This window comes from Drosophila bipectinata, chromosome 3L, assembly GCF_030179905.1.
Source record: "Drosophila bipectinata strain 14024-0381.07 chromosome 3L, DbipHiC1v2, whole genome shotgun sequence".
NCBI lineage: Eukaryota > Metazoa > Arthropoda > Insecta > Diptera > Drosophilidae > Drosophila > Drosophila bipectinata.
Window position 1 is genome coordinate 11500427 of NC_091738.1, and position 13796 is coordinate 11514222.

Genomic DNA, 13796 nt, shown 5'->3' on the forward strand with positions numbered 1-13796 from the left:
CAAATTATATTTATTTATACAGTTTTAAAACTGTACCTTTGAAAACTAAGGACACTTATTGCAATTTAAAATGTTCAACTGCATTTGAGTTGTTTTTGGAATATATATTCCGGACTAAACAAAACGGAAACGGCACGGGCCCAGTTGTTCAGTCGTTTGATAGCCGGCGACGTGCTCGTACACCGAAAACTAGAACTCTTCTCTGATAAGGCCGGAGAACCTCTCAAAGTTATTTTGACCCCATAAAGTAAGATAAGAACTTGTTGGGCTATATCATCAGAAGTGCCAACATCTTAATCAATTGCGAACGTTTTATGGCACAATTCTGTTTATTTTGAAGTCAGAGTGTAAACAAACATATAATTTTTATTTAAAAGAATGTGAATTTAAATTTATTTTTAATTAAACTGTAAAAGGAAACTAGTAAATTGTAAGTCAAGGACATTTAGAGGGTTAAAGTTTTCATAAACCTGGAAACCCTAAATTGCAAGTGTAGTATCCACCCTCTCGCACGCCCTTCTGGCCACACTATTGTTGTTTTGCCGGTAAATTGCACTTTTGCACTTGTTTTTTTTTCATCAATTACGCCGTCAGCTCATCAATCCGATGGATTAGCGCAACACAAATCATTTCCCAAACTGATTGCCTAACTGATAGGTAATAATGTTAGTTTAACTGTTTATTGGCAAATCGTCATTTTGACATTATGATAAGGAATCCCCTGATAAGCTAATTTTTGCGCTTGACGCAGGTGTGTTAGGCCTGTGTGTGTGTGTGTGTATGTTCGTGTTGTTTGTTTACGTATGTAAATATGTTTCTGCCAATAAATTTAGATTAACCAGTTGCGAGTGTCGTTGTTTTTTTTGCGACACGTTTACAGTTCGTCGCCCAGTGTGCGAGAAAATGAGGGTTATTAAGCTTTCGTTCGTCTACAGGTGAAGATGACTGCCAACGGGAACGGAACAGCTCCAGGCCTGGACACCCAGCCCGGTATCGAAGTCGTGGCCCAGCAGAAGCTACAGCCGGATTCCAAGATTTACGATCGGGTTCAAAAGCTGACCGCCTTTTTCGCCAAGGAATATGGTGTGGAGCCCGAGTTTATTGTTCGCGTCCCGGGACGGTGAGATTATATGAGTCATCTTTTAATTACCTTAAAAACTAATCCCATGTTTTGTAGAGTGAATATTATTGGCGAGCATGTCGACTACTGTGGCTATTCTGTGCTTCCCATGGCCGTAAGCCAGAGCATCTTCCTGGCAGTGGCCAAGAATCCCGATAGCAGTCAACTTCAGCTGCGAAATATTGAGGAAGCCAAGTTCCAGGGCTATGATGCGGATCTGAAAACCTTTAGGTAGATTCTGCTCTTTCTTTTAATTATAGAATATGTCTAAACATGGATCTTACAGAATCGAGTTACCCAAAAGCGGCGGCCCAGCATGGTATAACTACTTCCTGTGCGGCATTAAGGGTGTCCAGGAGCAGCTAGCCAGCAAGTGGAGACCCCTTGGAATGCGCATCGCTGTAGACGGCAACGTGCCATTGGCCGCTGGCTTGTCTAGTTCCAGTGCCATGGTCAGCTCTGCAGTTCTGGCCACCGCCCATGTCCAGGGCATGCAGCTGGATCGCCGGGAGCTGGCCTCTATCTCGGCCAAGTGTGAGCAATATATTGGCACTCACAGCGGAGGCATGGACCAGGCTATTGCCTACTTGGGCCGAGTGGGCTGTGCCCACCACATCGAATTCCATCCCAAGCTGAAGGGCACTCCGGTCACTTTGCCGGCGGGAAAGTGCTTCGTGGTAGCCAACAGCTTGGCCCAGAAGAACAAGGCTGCTTCCTCGGACTACAATGAGCGGGTTGTGGAGTGCCGATTGGCCACACGATGGCTGGCCAAAGTCAAGGGTCTGATCAACTGGCAGGACATTGTGCGCTTTATAGATCTGGAGGAGGCCTGCCAAATGGACAATGAAACATTCGAGAAACTGATCAGGGACAACCTGACCAAAAGCGTTTACACGCGGGCAGACATCTGCAAGGAGTTGGGCATAACCGAGCAGGAGCTGGAGACCAAATTCCTGTCAGCCAACACACGCCATATGGAGCAGTTTAAGCTGCAACAACGTGCCCTCCATGTTATCCAAGGTAAGGTTGCTGCATGATGGTTTAGGAAGCTCTATTATTTCGATGTTTTTTTACAGAATCAGGACGCGTCGCCAAATTCCGGCAGATTTGCGAAGAGCTCTCCTCCACTCCGAATCAGAAGGATGCTAGCAAGCTGGGCCTGCTCATGAGGCAGTCCCATGAAAGCTTACGTGAGCTGTACGAGTGCTCGCATCCTGATGTGGAGCGTCTAATTGAAATTTCCAACAAGCTGGATGTTAGTGCTCGTGTAACTGGCGCCGGGTAAGCTAAGATTGCAATAATTTGCCTCTCAGACTAATTTTTCTTCATTTATTTTAGGTGGGGCGGCTGCATAGTGGCCATGTGCGATTCCGTTGAAATCGCGGATGAGTACATCAAGGCACTGAAGCGGGAATACTATGCCAATCTACCGGCCCATTTGCTGGAGCGCCATCAGCCCAGCGACTTCAACGAGGTCGTCTTTGCCACTTTGCCGGGAAATGGAGCTGAATTATACATAAAGTAAACTATATTATATTTGAAACACCTTTGTGTATGAATCCAAAGCATCTACAGAACTTAGTCATTGAAAATTCTGTGGTAAAAACATTTAATATGTATATGTATGTACAATATATTAACAATTTAAAAGCTAAAATACAACAAGGCACAAGGTGGGGGCGAAACGGAAGTCAGTGGAGATCTATCGGCGACTCAGCCAGCCGGCGTTCTTGAATAGCTTGTAGACCTGCTCGCGTGGGATTTTCTCAGCTTCGCGATGCACCACAGCCATTTCCTTCTTGGTGAGCAGGGACTCCTTGGCCAGGTTGGCGGCAATCACAGGATCATTGTAGAACTTGGCACTCTTTGACAGCTCCGCCGGCAGCTCGGACTCCCATTGGGCGTTGCGAACCACCGACGGATGGGCATCTGCAGTGGCATAGCCCTGGTACTGGGACGCTGGCTCATAGGAGTGTGCTGCTGGCAAGCCCAATGCCTGGTGATAGAAAAACTGTCCCCGTACGGAACTCACAGCTAACATGGCGAGGAGGATGGCGATCAGTGTGGCTTGGCAGGCGGCGGTGGTGGTCGGCATGATTGGATAAACTGGAAAGGGAGCAGGAGCTGGAGCATTATTGTCCAATGCAACGGTCTAATAAACTGATACGGACAGATTTATAGCCGCTGGTCAGTGGCAGTTTTTAATCTACAAGCCGGCTGTCAGTTTCGTGCGTCATAAATTATGTACGGGAAAATCAATTATCTCGCATTTGGCCCATGGAGTGGGCAGCTCAGAGATCTTGGCAGCTCTGAGGCTCTGACTTGGCTTGAACAGTTGCGCTAATCCATGAACTTTTTGCAACTGAAATACTGGCTGTATTTTTTTTATTGATAAGAATTGGAATGGCAAGCTTTAATTGTCAACCGTAGTAGACTCAGTCTACTAGACTGCTCCAATTTGGATTCGAACAAAGCAATCAAGGTTTCAGATACAGATACAGTGGTCTTGTGGGAATAATTCTTTATTTTTTTTCAAGGACATTTTTTGAAATTATGAGGATTTTTATCCTTAAAGTTCTAAGACAGCTTCTAGAATAATTAGAATTTTAATTTTAGTTATATTTTTTTAAAAATCACTCAATTATCTTTTAAGCTAACCACTGTATCTGTATCTGCATAGTAACTCTTAATTAGGCGCCATTAAATGCATTTACATATTCCAAGTCCATTTTATTATATTTTTTTTTTAAGCACCAAAGTCAAGGTTAAAGTCCCACACAACCGAAAAATCAAATAACACGGCACTCACTTTTTATAATATTTTTTTTGTGGATATAAATTTATTTATTATCGGGGTTAATCCTCTGAGATTGAAGCACTTTGACCGAAACTGGAACACCTGGGTTTTGGGTGACGTTGAGACTGTAACTGATCATAGAATATCGAGGCGGCGAACTTTTATTCGCTGGCCGTTGAATGCCACAAAAACGAGTTAAACTCAAAGCCCCAAGCTGAAATTCAGAGCCCCCCTCCCCCCACCAGCTTTGAATCATGCTCAAATAAATGCCTCCAAATCTCACAGAATGAGTCAAGTTTTCTTGATTTTTTTTTTGTTTTTTTAGCGGGGGCTGCTTTACATTTTATTAAATTAATTATGGTTGGGTATGGAGTTTGGCTGCAGTCTAGCCACTGACCTAGGCCTAGGCTCTGAGATCTGAGATTTGAGATCTGAGAGCTGGGCAATTAAAAGCAATGATGTCTGTCGCCGTTTCTCATGCTCCATAAAAGTGCCCCCCAAAAAAGGTCGCCATACCAGCCCGGCAGTACGACTTTTTACGCATGGAAAAGTTGCACATATCTATATGGATTTTTTACACGGAAAACTACTATATATTAAGCTGAAATTTTGATGATTTAATAATTATAATATAAAGATTATATTATGAGAGATTTTTATTAGAAATAAGGATATATAGTATGATCTTAGACTCATTTAACAAGAACCTCAAGAACCTTCTTTATTATTTTTATTTTATATTTATTAGAAAACTTGCACTTATCTATATTGATTTTCTACACGGAAAACTACTATATATTTCGATGAAACTTTAATGATTTAATAATTATAATATAAGTATTGGATTATGAGAGATATTTATAGAAACTAGTAAGATCTTAGGCACATTTAGCCTCAAGAACCTTCTTTATTATTATTATCTGTTTTTTTTTTTAATATTTTTTTTCTCAGTGCTTAATCCGCACCGATTACAATGATTGACAAGTTTGCTTAGAATCCAAGTCTGGCTCGAAACCGGCCAGTGTGCGATTTTGAAAGTGCCGATTGAAATTGACCCTGAATCGAATGCTCAACTGTTGCCTGCACATGTTTGACCCTAATTTGCCACGGGTGTCGGCCGGGTTTATGCTAGGCCGGGCAGGGGGTTATTCAACCGATCAGTTGAAGGCGGAAGCTGGCTGGATATTTGGCATAAACATATTCATAAACCGACCACCGACCGAGGATAACCTTGAACTTTTCCAATCAGGTGCGTTTCTTGGTCTTCGATTGGTATTTACATTGTTTGCGGGGGCTATGATTCGAATTTGTTGTTGTTCCATGTTTCTTGGGAGTGGCCGTGGCAGATTGATATTTAATTAATGACCATTTATCGGGTATTTGTAGTTGCATATTAAATAAACAAATTGCCTGTGCATTGTCTGGCCTGGCAGCTGTTAATGAGCTTGGTCTTTGAACTTTAATGGGCTTTGGTTTTTGGATGCCTCCATATCGGAGGCAAGCTTATATAGGCCCGTGAATTAAGCGAATTTGAATTTTATTACATTTTTTTTTATGCACATTGCCTCGACCCACACGCAGCTCCCGCCAAGGACGACCAATGCGCGAATTCAAGTGCACGAATTTGTGGCCCAATGCAAACGGCTATCGGGCAACGCGGCGTATGAGCAACATCCGCTTTGGCCGGGCGACGCGCATTACGTATACGCACCCGTGGCCGCCCCGTGAGTGAAAGTTCTCAACGAATACGAATCTGACCTTGAATGCGGTGAGTGAGGTGGCGAGTTTGACGCCTCCTACCGGCTTTCGAAATGCATTTTGCTGAGAGGCATGAGTGCATTTTGGACGACGACTCGCTCTCGATATGCTCGCACTGCAGCTTGCCAGGCGACTACCAGTCGACGTTTTGCAGTTCGGCGGGCGGTTTGTGTTTCGCTTCACGCTTCACGCCATTCGCTTGGGTGTGCTATAACCATAGTGTCTTGTTAGCCAGTTGGGTACGACGAGCTATGTACATGGCGGCGGAAATTATACAATAATTGTGTCGTTCAAACTAAACAAAAAAAAAACTTGGTCTGACCTGGACTGATTCTACGATTTGGTGTCAAAGAAAATGCTGCAGCGGCAGAAATCGACGGCAAGGCAAGCACTCGATTTGGCAGCTGCCTCCCTCAGTCCAAGCTCACAACCATAGCCGCCAGTCCCCTTGGAACGGTCAAGTGAAATGGAGACAATAATGGCCATGGCAACGGTGAGTTCAGTGGCGGCACCAGGACCTTCGACCACTAACGGCTGCCCGGCGTCACTGGCCGTCAATCAGTTCGAGGAGAATGTCGAACACCTGCGCCAGCTATTCAGCCAGAACAAGCTGGTGTCCTTTAGTATTGCCCACATCGCATGCACCGCGGGCAGCAGTAGCGGCGATAACTACATGTCGGTGGTGAAGCGGGTGACCATCAGCCAGGCAGTGGCCCGGGATCAGGAGCAGCCGGCCGCCAACGAAACGGGTAAATTTTAGCAGAAAAAGATCGGGCAGTGGCTCATCTCATTGATTTTCTTACCGATACCCTGTAATTGCAAGAGTATGCACTTTTTTAAGAGTTTTTAATCCTTTTTTAAAAACTTATCTTACTCTTTTTTTACTTTTTTAATTAATTTAAGTTAAAATCATACCCTGGTAATTATTTTTGAGGTACCACCTCGTCGATACCCTTCGCATATCATCCATATTCATAGTTGTTCATAGGTGGTGCCAGCTCCGCTGAGCGGCGGCGTCGAGTGGGTTGACCTTGTTGCACGCATTTCTAAATGCAATGCACCCATACACCCAAGGCGTATACGTAATATATAGATTCGTTAAAGGTCAGGACGCATACTCGCGCCCCAGAGAGAGGAAAAACAGTTTCGCGAGAGCCACAGCCACCTAACTCTCACGCACGCAAGGTCACCCACCCCATTTCATTCATAAATCGCTGCCAGCGACGTAAACAAATGTCAGCTGTTCGTCACCGCTACTCTCACGGTTTGTTTTGCTCTGTGTTTCCTTCTTCTTCTCACACCGCTCCGTCTGCCTCTGTCGCTGCTGCCTCGGCTCCTCCAGTCACGGTCATCGTTAAGCGGCAGATTGCCAGCCTGTCCCGCCGACAGCTTTACCGCTGCGAGGAGGCCTTTAGCAACGAGATTAACGCCTACCGGCACCTGGTACCCCTGCTCGCCGCCCACAGCCGCCAGCAGCTCTTCCCGGTGTGCCACATCGCCGACAGCCACGACCGTGGACCGCCACAGGACTCGAATGGGGAAGCTGGCGAGCCCATCATTGTACTGCAGGACCTGAAGACGCTCGGCTATCAGATGAAGGACCGCCTGGTGGGATTGGAGCTTGGCGACTGTATCCTGGTGATGAAGGTGAGTGAATACCAGAAATGAGAACTTATATATTGTCCTTTCAAATCCCTTCCAGAAACTGGCGCAACTCCATGCCGCTTCCCTGGCTGCCCAGCAGCTGGACTTTCCGCACTTCGTCGCCCAGGCAAGGAATCTTCGAGAGATTGTTTACTGCGAGGAGGCCGCCGAGTTTTACGCCACCATACTGGACACCTCCGTGCAGCAGGCCTTGGACAGTCTAGGAGGCTCCAATGCAGACGGTAGTTTGACGACTCCCATTCGCCTTCTCGAGCAAATACGGCCCAATCTTTACGATAAATTGAAGCAGGAGATTAACGCGGCTGGGGAGACGCCGTTCAGCGTGATTAGTCATGGAGATTTGTGGGTGAACAACATCATGTTTCGCTCCCAGCCGGAGGAGGTGATCTTCTTTGATCTGCAGGCCATGCGCCGTACATCCCCTGTCTTTGATATCCTGCACTTCATCTACACAAGTACCAGAAGAGATTTCCGCGACGTGCACACCGACACTCTACTGGCAGCCTACTCGGAGGCGCTGGGCCAGGAGCTGGTCCACCAATTGGAGGACACACCAGCGGGCGAGAGACTGGAGGAGCTATGCGAAGCCTTCTCGCTGCAGCGGCTCAGCGCCGAGTATGTGCGTCAGGTTCACTATGGCTTGGCCATCGGAATGTGGATCCTGCCGGCAGTTACATTCGATACGAACAATTTGCCCAACCTGGACGTGATTAGCGAGCAGAACCTTTGCGGCAAGGAGATCAAGTGCACCCAGATGCTCACAGCGGAGTACCACCTCCGCATCCGAGAGCTCGTAATGGAGTTCTATGACCTCGGCTATCTTCATGTGGAAAAGCAAAGTATATAGCATCTCCATTCTAAAATTCCGTAAAGAAAAGCAAATAAAAATCCCGAATCCAGGATTATAGTCACTTAGTAATAGTATTAACTTATATATTAACGATCGCAATAAACAGTTTGACGATTTTCCCGGAGGAACTGCAGCGGTAGTAGTTGTAGGTTCCTTTATTACCGAATAATTGTTCATTTTTAACTTACAAATGTTTCGTAGAAAAACAAATCTGGCGGGATTTAAAGCCAAAACAAAGAACTTATAAAGAACAGAGGACACGCCGGAGCGTGGACATGGATCTGAAGGCTTTACAAGTGTAACATGCATGCGTGGAATTCCGAAAGACTGGTCCGTTTCGAGCTGTTTCCGGCGAAATCTCACTTTCCGCCACCGCCCCATCCAAGGAATCCCTTGACAAAGCCGGTAATCGAGGGTCCCTTCTTCCCGGGCGACTCTAGCTTATCGTCCAAGGAGGGTAGCTCCACGTAGTTCATGGCCAGATCAAAGAAGAGGGGCTTGCATGGAATGGGTTCCATGTCGGGCGTAAGCTTGAACACGTTGGGGGTTTTAGTGTGCAGAGATTGGTCCTCCTTGTACAGGGATAACCTCTCGTACAGCGGCTTCGTTGTTTTCTGCGACTTAGTGGTGGTTCCGGCTTCTTCACTGTTATCATCCTCGAGCACACTGTAGGCGTGGGCGGAGAACTTGCAACCGTCGATGGCCGAAACGACCTTCTTGAGCTCCTCCTGCAGCTGAAACTCTGGGCTGGCCTTGCCCTTCAGGGCCTCGCTGGCATAGTTGGAGGCGCGTTCGTACAGCGCCACTGCCTCCTTCCACTTCTTCATGTCAATGAGCGTGAGTGCAATGTAGTAGCAGCGGAAGGCCTTGAAGGTAATGGATAGGTTTTCCACCTCAGCCTGGTACTTGGCGTCCTCCTCCATGCCAGTTATTTGCTGCATTTCGGTAACATTCTGCAGAATGATTTCGTAAAGGCGGGCCAAATCCTGTGATCGTACGCGCTTGCCGTCTCCGATGCTCTGCTGTGACTGCTGATTGGGATCGTCGTAGTTGAGCTTGGCCTATAAATGAATATCCAAACCTGATGACTATGTTATTAGGGAGAAGCCACATCGACTTACCTGCTCAACCAGGCACAGATTACGCTGCAGCGTGCGGCTATGGCGAATATAGCTTAGATAGGCCAATAGGTATTGCACTCCCGAGACTGTCTGGCCAGTGGTCAGCGAACGCAGCTTAGGATCCTGCTTGATCTCATCCCTAACGGCCTGGATGGCGTCCTTGCAATCCATTAGGATTCGTTCAATAAGCTCAATCTTAGCGTCCAGCTTTGTGGTCTTTGCCAGCGACTTGTCCAGCTCCTGGGCGCTGAGCAGGAACAGGCGTACCTTCTCTGGACGTACGGTGACCTTGCGACCGCGCCAGTCGATCGTCTGCAGGCCCTCGCTACTCTCCGTCTTTGTCTGACTGACCAGCACATCAAGGTTTTCAAGCACTCCCTGGGCACGCAACTCCAATATTTCGTCAATCTTGCCGCCGCCGGCACCACCACTGATGTTATACGCGCAATAGCGTAGATTGGGCGTGAACTCGTTCACCTTAGCGCGGTACAGCTCCTGTTCATCGTCGGGCAATGCCTTGGCCAGATTTTCGTACACTACCTGGGCGCGTTTCAGGTGCTCACCGGCAGTCTTCCACAGTTGCAGTTCGAAATGCAAGGTGCCGTGCATCCAGGCAACGTAGGCCTCGCATTCCAGCTTTGTCCGAGCGTCAAAGGCCTCCGTCTGGAAAAGGCACAAATATTATACTTAAGGGTAACTAAAATTCCAGCTTAGACCTACGTTGCACAGCTCCTGCAGCTGGAGGGCGTAGAAACATGCTCTCCTCAGTTTGTTGATCAGATGGAAGCGCTTGCGGGGCTCCGTGTTGGACTCCTGTTTCAGCTGCATGGCGTACGCCCAGGCTCGCTCGGCACTGATCAACGGGATGTGGATAAAACGCTCGTCGGCCTTCTTTCCAGTCAACTGTCCAATGGTCACATCGCGGCGCTTGAAATGACGCTTGTCCCCCTGGGGGTACTTCAGGGCTTTCCTCAACCGACGGATGCGACGAGTGCAGTAACCCCGATACCGCTGAAAGTCACCGTGACGCAGACCGTGTTGCTGCTGGGCATCCTTGATCATATGCAGAACTACAGAAAGGAGAGTGAAAGTTAATTTATGGGCATATACACTTTTAGGTTAAACGACGCGTCCAACCCGTCTGGAAGGTCGCGACACCTCTCTGTACTACTCACTCTCCACGGTGAAGATCTTGACTGGCTCAGGAGCCACCGGAGCACTCTCTGTCTTCTCCACTACGTCCCCAATATTGGGATTATCTTCTTGGACAACCATTTTTCCAGCAGTCCGACACAAATCAACGACGTGTAAAATCTAGGGATGACAAACCAGTTGGGATTGTCAAAAACATGCAAATGTTATCGATAAGTGCGAGGGTGTCAATTTGTTTACATATATCGCAAAAGATTTTAAAATATTTAGATTATAAAATTATTTTGACAGAAGTAATGGAATTTTTGGAAATTAAACATTTAATTCGGAAAAAACAAGCCAATTAAAATCTAAACAATAAAAGGTGGTCTAAGAGTTTCTTAATCTGTAGTCTATAGCTTCACTAGGCCATCGCTAACTACCAGTGCTGCGAAGCACCATAGAACAGCCCCTTTTGAAACTTGTTGGCTGACACGCAAGAGCGTGCGTTCCGTCAGTTTTACAACAATTTCGGCCTAGTTCGCAGGTAAAATTCCAGGATTACCGCCTGTGGCTAACGAATTGAGAGATGGCACGTTCTTCCTTCGGTCAGAGTGGCGAAATTCGCAGTGGAAATCAGTTGTTTTGGCCACGCTTTGAGGTTATACTTTCACTCGCGGCCCCCCACCCCCGCTTTGGCCTAGTGAACGCTGCACCAGATTTGTTTTGACTGTCGATTTGCAACGTTGACATTCGAGATAGTTTCCCGAAGTATCAAAGTATTTCGCAATTTCTAATAATCTGATTATCCGCCCACAGCATGTCGCGCAGGAAGGACAACGAGGAAACGGACAAGCAGACGAGGATCGCCATCGTCAGCGATGACAAGTGCAAGCCGAAGAGATGTCGCCAGGAGTGCAAGAAGTCCTGCCCGGTGGTGCGCATGGGCAAGCTGTGCATTGAGGTGACGCCTACTTCGAAGATAGCCTCTCTGTCCGAGGAACTTTGCATAGGTTGCGGTATCTGTGTCAAGGTGGGTCTCCAGTTCTTCTTCCTCCTTTAGAGACTAATTAATGGTTATCAATGTGTCCACAGAAATGTCCCTTCGAGGCAATCACAATTATCAATTTGCCCAGCAACCTGGAGAAGCATACAACGCATCGATACAGCAAGAACTCCTTCAAGCTGCATCGTCTGCCCATTCCGCGACCTGGGGAAGTGTTGGGTCTCGTCGGCCAGAACGGTATTGGCAAGTCCACGGCCCTGAAAATCTTGGCTGGCAAGCAGAAACCCAATCTGGGCAAGTATGCCAATCCTCCGGACTGGACGGAGATCCTCAGCTATTTCCGCGGCTCCGAACTGCAAAACTACTTCACGAAAATCTTGGAAGACAACCTGAAGGCTCTTGTGAAGCCCCAGTATGTCGATCAGATTCCGAAAGCTGTTCGTGGAGCCGTTGGCGATCTGCTCGATAAGAAGGACGAGAGGGAGCTGCAAACCACCATCTGCGATATGCTGGACCTGTCGCATATTCGGGATCGTGAAATCGCCCAGCTTTCCGGTGGAGAGCTGCAGCGTTTCGCTATTGCCATGGTGTGCATTCAGAACGCGGATATCTTCATGTTCGACGAGCCGTCCTCGTATCTGGATGTGAAGCAACGTCTTAATGCTGCCTTGACCATTCGCTCGCTCCTGCATCCCACGAAGTAAGTGGAGTTTACTCCCTTCGATATGTTTCGTACTCAAATTCGTTTATTTAGGTTCATCATTGTGGTGGAGCACGATCTATCGGTTCTGGATTACTTGTCTGACTTCATCTGCTGTTTGTATGGCGTTCCTGGCTGCTACGGTGTGGTTACTATGCCCTTCTCGGTTCGCGAAGGTATCAACATCTTCCTCGACGGTTTCGTTCCCACCGAGAACATGCGTTTCCGCACGGAGTCGCTCACGTTCAAGGTCTCCGAATCCGCCACGGAGGAGGAAATCAAGCGTATGAATCACTACGTTTATCCTGCCATGGTCAAGACTCTTGGAAAGTTCGAGCTCACAGTGGAAAAGGGACATTTCAGTGATTCGGAGATCCTGGTTCTTTTGGGTGAAAACGGAACGGGAAAGACTACGTTCATTCGAATGCTGGCTGGAAACTTGCAACCCGATGGCGAGGTTGACCTACCCATGCTGAACATCTCGTACAAGCCGCAAAAAATTTCCCCGAAGTTCCAGAACCATGTGCGACATCTGCTGCACGACAAAATTCGGGATGCCTATGTGCATCCACAGTTCATTGCTGATGTGATGAAGCCTATGAAAATTGAGGAGATCATGGACCAGGAGGTGCAGAACTTGTCTGGTGGTGAGTTGCAGCGAGTGGCTTTGGTCCTGTGCTTGGGTAAGCCCGCCGATGTCTACCTTATCGATGAGCCATCTGCTTACCTGGATTCAGAGCAGCGTCTTGTGGCTGCCAAGGTTATCAAACGGTAAGATCTATAATTTTAAATATTAATGTTATAGTTTAAATTATTATTTGTGCATTTTAGGTATATTCTGCACGCCAAGAAGACTGGCTTTGTGGTAGAGCACGATTTCATTATGGCCACCTACCTCGCCGATCGTGTCATCGTCATCGAGGGTCAGCCTTCCGTGAAGACGACGGCGTACTCACCGCAATCCCTGCTCAACGGCATGAATCGTTTCCTCGAACTGCTCGGCATCACTTTCCGCCGAGATCCCAACAACTTCCGGCCGCGCATCAACAAGAACAACTCTGTAAAGGATACGGAACAGAAGCGCTCCGGCCAGTTCTTCTTCTTGGAGGATGAAGCCACATGAACTAAGACACAGATTTATGATTGACCCCCGCATTTTGCCTTCCGCTCTCCTATGTTCATCTAGCATTCTTTGGCCAAAACACACACATATACATTGGATTTCTACTTAGTTTTTTTGTTATTGTTGTCAAGGATTGCATACATTCAACAATTGGGAATGTTTTGTAATTAATTAAAGTCAGTTTTATATGCGTTTATATTGCAAAATAAATAGAACCCCCCAAAAGTAACCAGGATGATGGTCATCCTCAAAGGAGTCTAGATAAAATAAACCAATTTTCTTTATACAAAACAGCAATCTAAACAATCTTTTTTTATCAGAGGACAGTGGATTAGCCAAGATACTTTTAAAAACTATTAATATTTTCAAATTAACATGTATTTATTGCACTTAAGCGATAATTACACAAAATACGCACAATAGAAATGTAAAATGTGGGTATAAATTACATACAAATTTTTTTTGTCATTTCAAATACGATCACAATTCGAAATAAACATATTGGATAACAGCTACAAACATTTA

At 46.7% G+C, this 13796-nt stretch overlaps 5 protein-coding genes across 6 annotated transcripts; 3 read left to right on the forward strand and 2 right to left on the reverse strand.

Moving 5' to 3' along the window:
• The first annotated feature begins 144 nt into the window (after positions 1 to 144).
• Positions 145 to 2712, forward strand: Galk (N-acetylgalactosamine kinase). 2 transcript variants are annotated; one of them, XM_017254499.3, is made up of 6 exons: positions 145 to 247; positions 936 to 1120; positions 1178 to 1351; positions 1407 to 2140; positions 2197 to 2401; positions 2459 to 2712. In XM_017254499.3, the coding sequence occupies exons 2-6, from the start codon at positions 942 to 944 to the stop codon at positions 2643 to 2645; spliced, it is 1479 nt and encodes a 492-aa protein (XP_017109988.2). In that variant the 5' UTR covers positions 145 to 247; positions 936 to 941; the 3' UTR covers positions 2646 to 2712. The 2 variants fall into 2 exon arrangements, with proteins under 2 accessions (XP_017109988.2, XP_070136071.1); XM_070279970.1 differs by lacking the exon at positions 145 to 247 and adding an exon at positions 512 to 657.
• Positions 2713 to 2780: 68 nt separating this feature from the next.
• Positions 2781 to 3562, reverse strand: LOC108134259 (uncharacterized). Its single transcript, XM_070279971.1, has 2 exons — positions 3292 to 3562; positions 2781 to 3226 (listed from the first exon to the last, which is right to left on the reverse strand). The coding sequence occupies exon 2, from the start codon at positions 3213 to 3215 to the stop codon at positions 2823 to 2825; it is 393 nt and encodes a 130-aa protein (XP_070136072.1). The 5' UTR covers positions 3216 to 3226; positions 3292 to 3562; the 3' UTR covers positions 2781 to 2822.
• Positions 3563 to 5793: 2231 nt separating this feature from the next.
• On the forward strand, positions 5794 to 8264 carry LOC108134231 (uncharacterized). The gene is made up of 3 exons (XM_017254462.3): positions 5794 to 6424; positions 7018 to 7322; positions 7378 to 8264. Exons 1-3 carry the CDS (start codon positions 6142 to 6144, stop codon positions 8185 to 8187), a joined length of 1398 nt encoding a protein of 465 aa, XP_017109951.2. The 5' UTR covers positions 5794 to 6141; the 3' UTR covers positions 8188 to 8264.
• Positions 8265 to 8327: 63 nt separating this feature from the next.
• Positions 8328 to 10670, reverse strand: Srp68 (signal recognition particle 68). Its single transcript, XM_017254461.3, has 4 exons — positions 10487 to 10670; positions 10032 to 10381; positions 9312 to 9974; positions 8328 to 9251 (listed from the first exon to the last, which is right to left on the reverse strand). The coding sequence occupies exons 1-4, from the start codon at positions 10584 to 10586 to the stop codon at positions 8550 to 8552; spliced, it is 1815 nt and encodes a 604-aa protein (XP_017109950.2). The 5' UTR covers positions 10587 to 10670; the 3' UTR covers positions 8328 to 8549.
• Positions 10671 to 10835: 165 nt separating this feature from the next.
• On the forward strand, positions 10836 to 13568 carry pix (ATP-binding cassette sub-family E member 1 pix). Its single transcript, XM_017254460.3, has 5 exons — positions 10836 to 10989; positions 11262 to 11475; positions 11538 to 12148; positions 12203 to 12919; positions 12980 to 13568. The coding sequence occupies exons 2-5, from the start codon at positions 11263 to 11265 to the stop codon at positions 13269 to 13271; spliced, it is 1833 nt and encodes a 610-aa protein (XP_017109949.1). The 5' UTR covers positions 10836 to 10989; position 11262; the 3' UTR covers positions 13272 to 13568.
• The last annotated feature ends 228 nt before the right edge of the window (positions 13569 to 13796 follow it).

Excerpts from the sequence above, each read along its gene's own strand:
- Galk (XM_017254499.3), top strand. The coding sequence starts at position 942 with ATGACTGCCAACGGGAACGGAACAGCTCCAGGCCTGGACACCCAGCCC. Across the intron at positions 1,352-1,406 it reads GCGGATCTGAAAACCTTTAG|AATCGAGTTACCCAAAAGCG; the intron begins GTAGATTCTGCT and ends TGGATCTTACAG. Across the intron at positions 2,402-2,458 it reads GCTCGTGTAACTGGCGCCGG|GTGGGGCGGCTGCATAGTGG; the intron begins GTAAGCTAAGAT and ends CATTTATTTTAG.
- LOC108134259 (XM_070279971.1), bottom strand. The coding sequence starts at position 3,215 with ATGCCGACCACCACCGCCGCCTGCCAAGCCACACTGATCGCCATCCTC.
- LOC108134231 (XM_017254462.3), top strand. The coding sequence starts at position 6,142 with ATGGAGACAATAATGGCCATGGCAACGGTGAGTTCAGTGGCGGCACCA. Across the intron at positions 6,425-7,017 it reads GCCGGCCGCCAACGAAACGG|TCACGGTCATCGTTAAGCGG; the intron begins GTAAATTTTAGC and ends CGGCTCCTCCAG. Across the intron at positions 7,323-7,377 it reads ACTGTATCCTGGTGATGAAG|AAACTGGCGCAACTCCATGC; the intron begins GTGAGTGAATAC and ends AATCCCTTCCAG.
- Srp68 (XM_017254461.3), bottom strand. The coding sequence starts at position 10,586 with ATGGTTGTCCAAGAAGATAATCCCAATATTGGGGACGTAGTGGAGAAG. Across the intron at positions 10,382-10,486 it reads CAAGATCTTCACCGTGGAGA|TTCTGCATATGATCAAGGAT; the intron begins GTGAGTAGTACA and ends TCCTTTCTGTAG. Across the intron at positions 9,975-10,031 it reads AGCTGCAGGAGCTGTGCAAC|ACGGAGGCCTTTGACGCTCG; the intron begins GTAGGTCTAAGC and ends TGCCTTTTCCAG.
- pix (XM_017254460.3), top strand. The coding sequence starts at position 11,263 with ATGTCGCGCAGGAAGGACAACGAGGAAACGGACAAGCAGACGAGGATC. Across the intron at positions 12,149-12,202 it reads TCGCTCCTGCATCCCACGAA|GTTCATCATTGTGGTGGAGC; the intron begins GTAAGTGGAGTT and ends TCGTTTATTTAG. Across the intron at positions 12,920-12,979 it reads GCTGCCAAGGTTATCAAACG|GTATATTCTGCACGCCAAGA; the intron begins GTAAGATCTATA and ends TGTGCATTTTAG.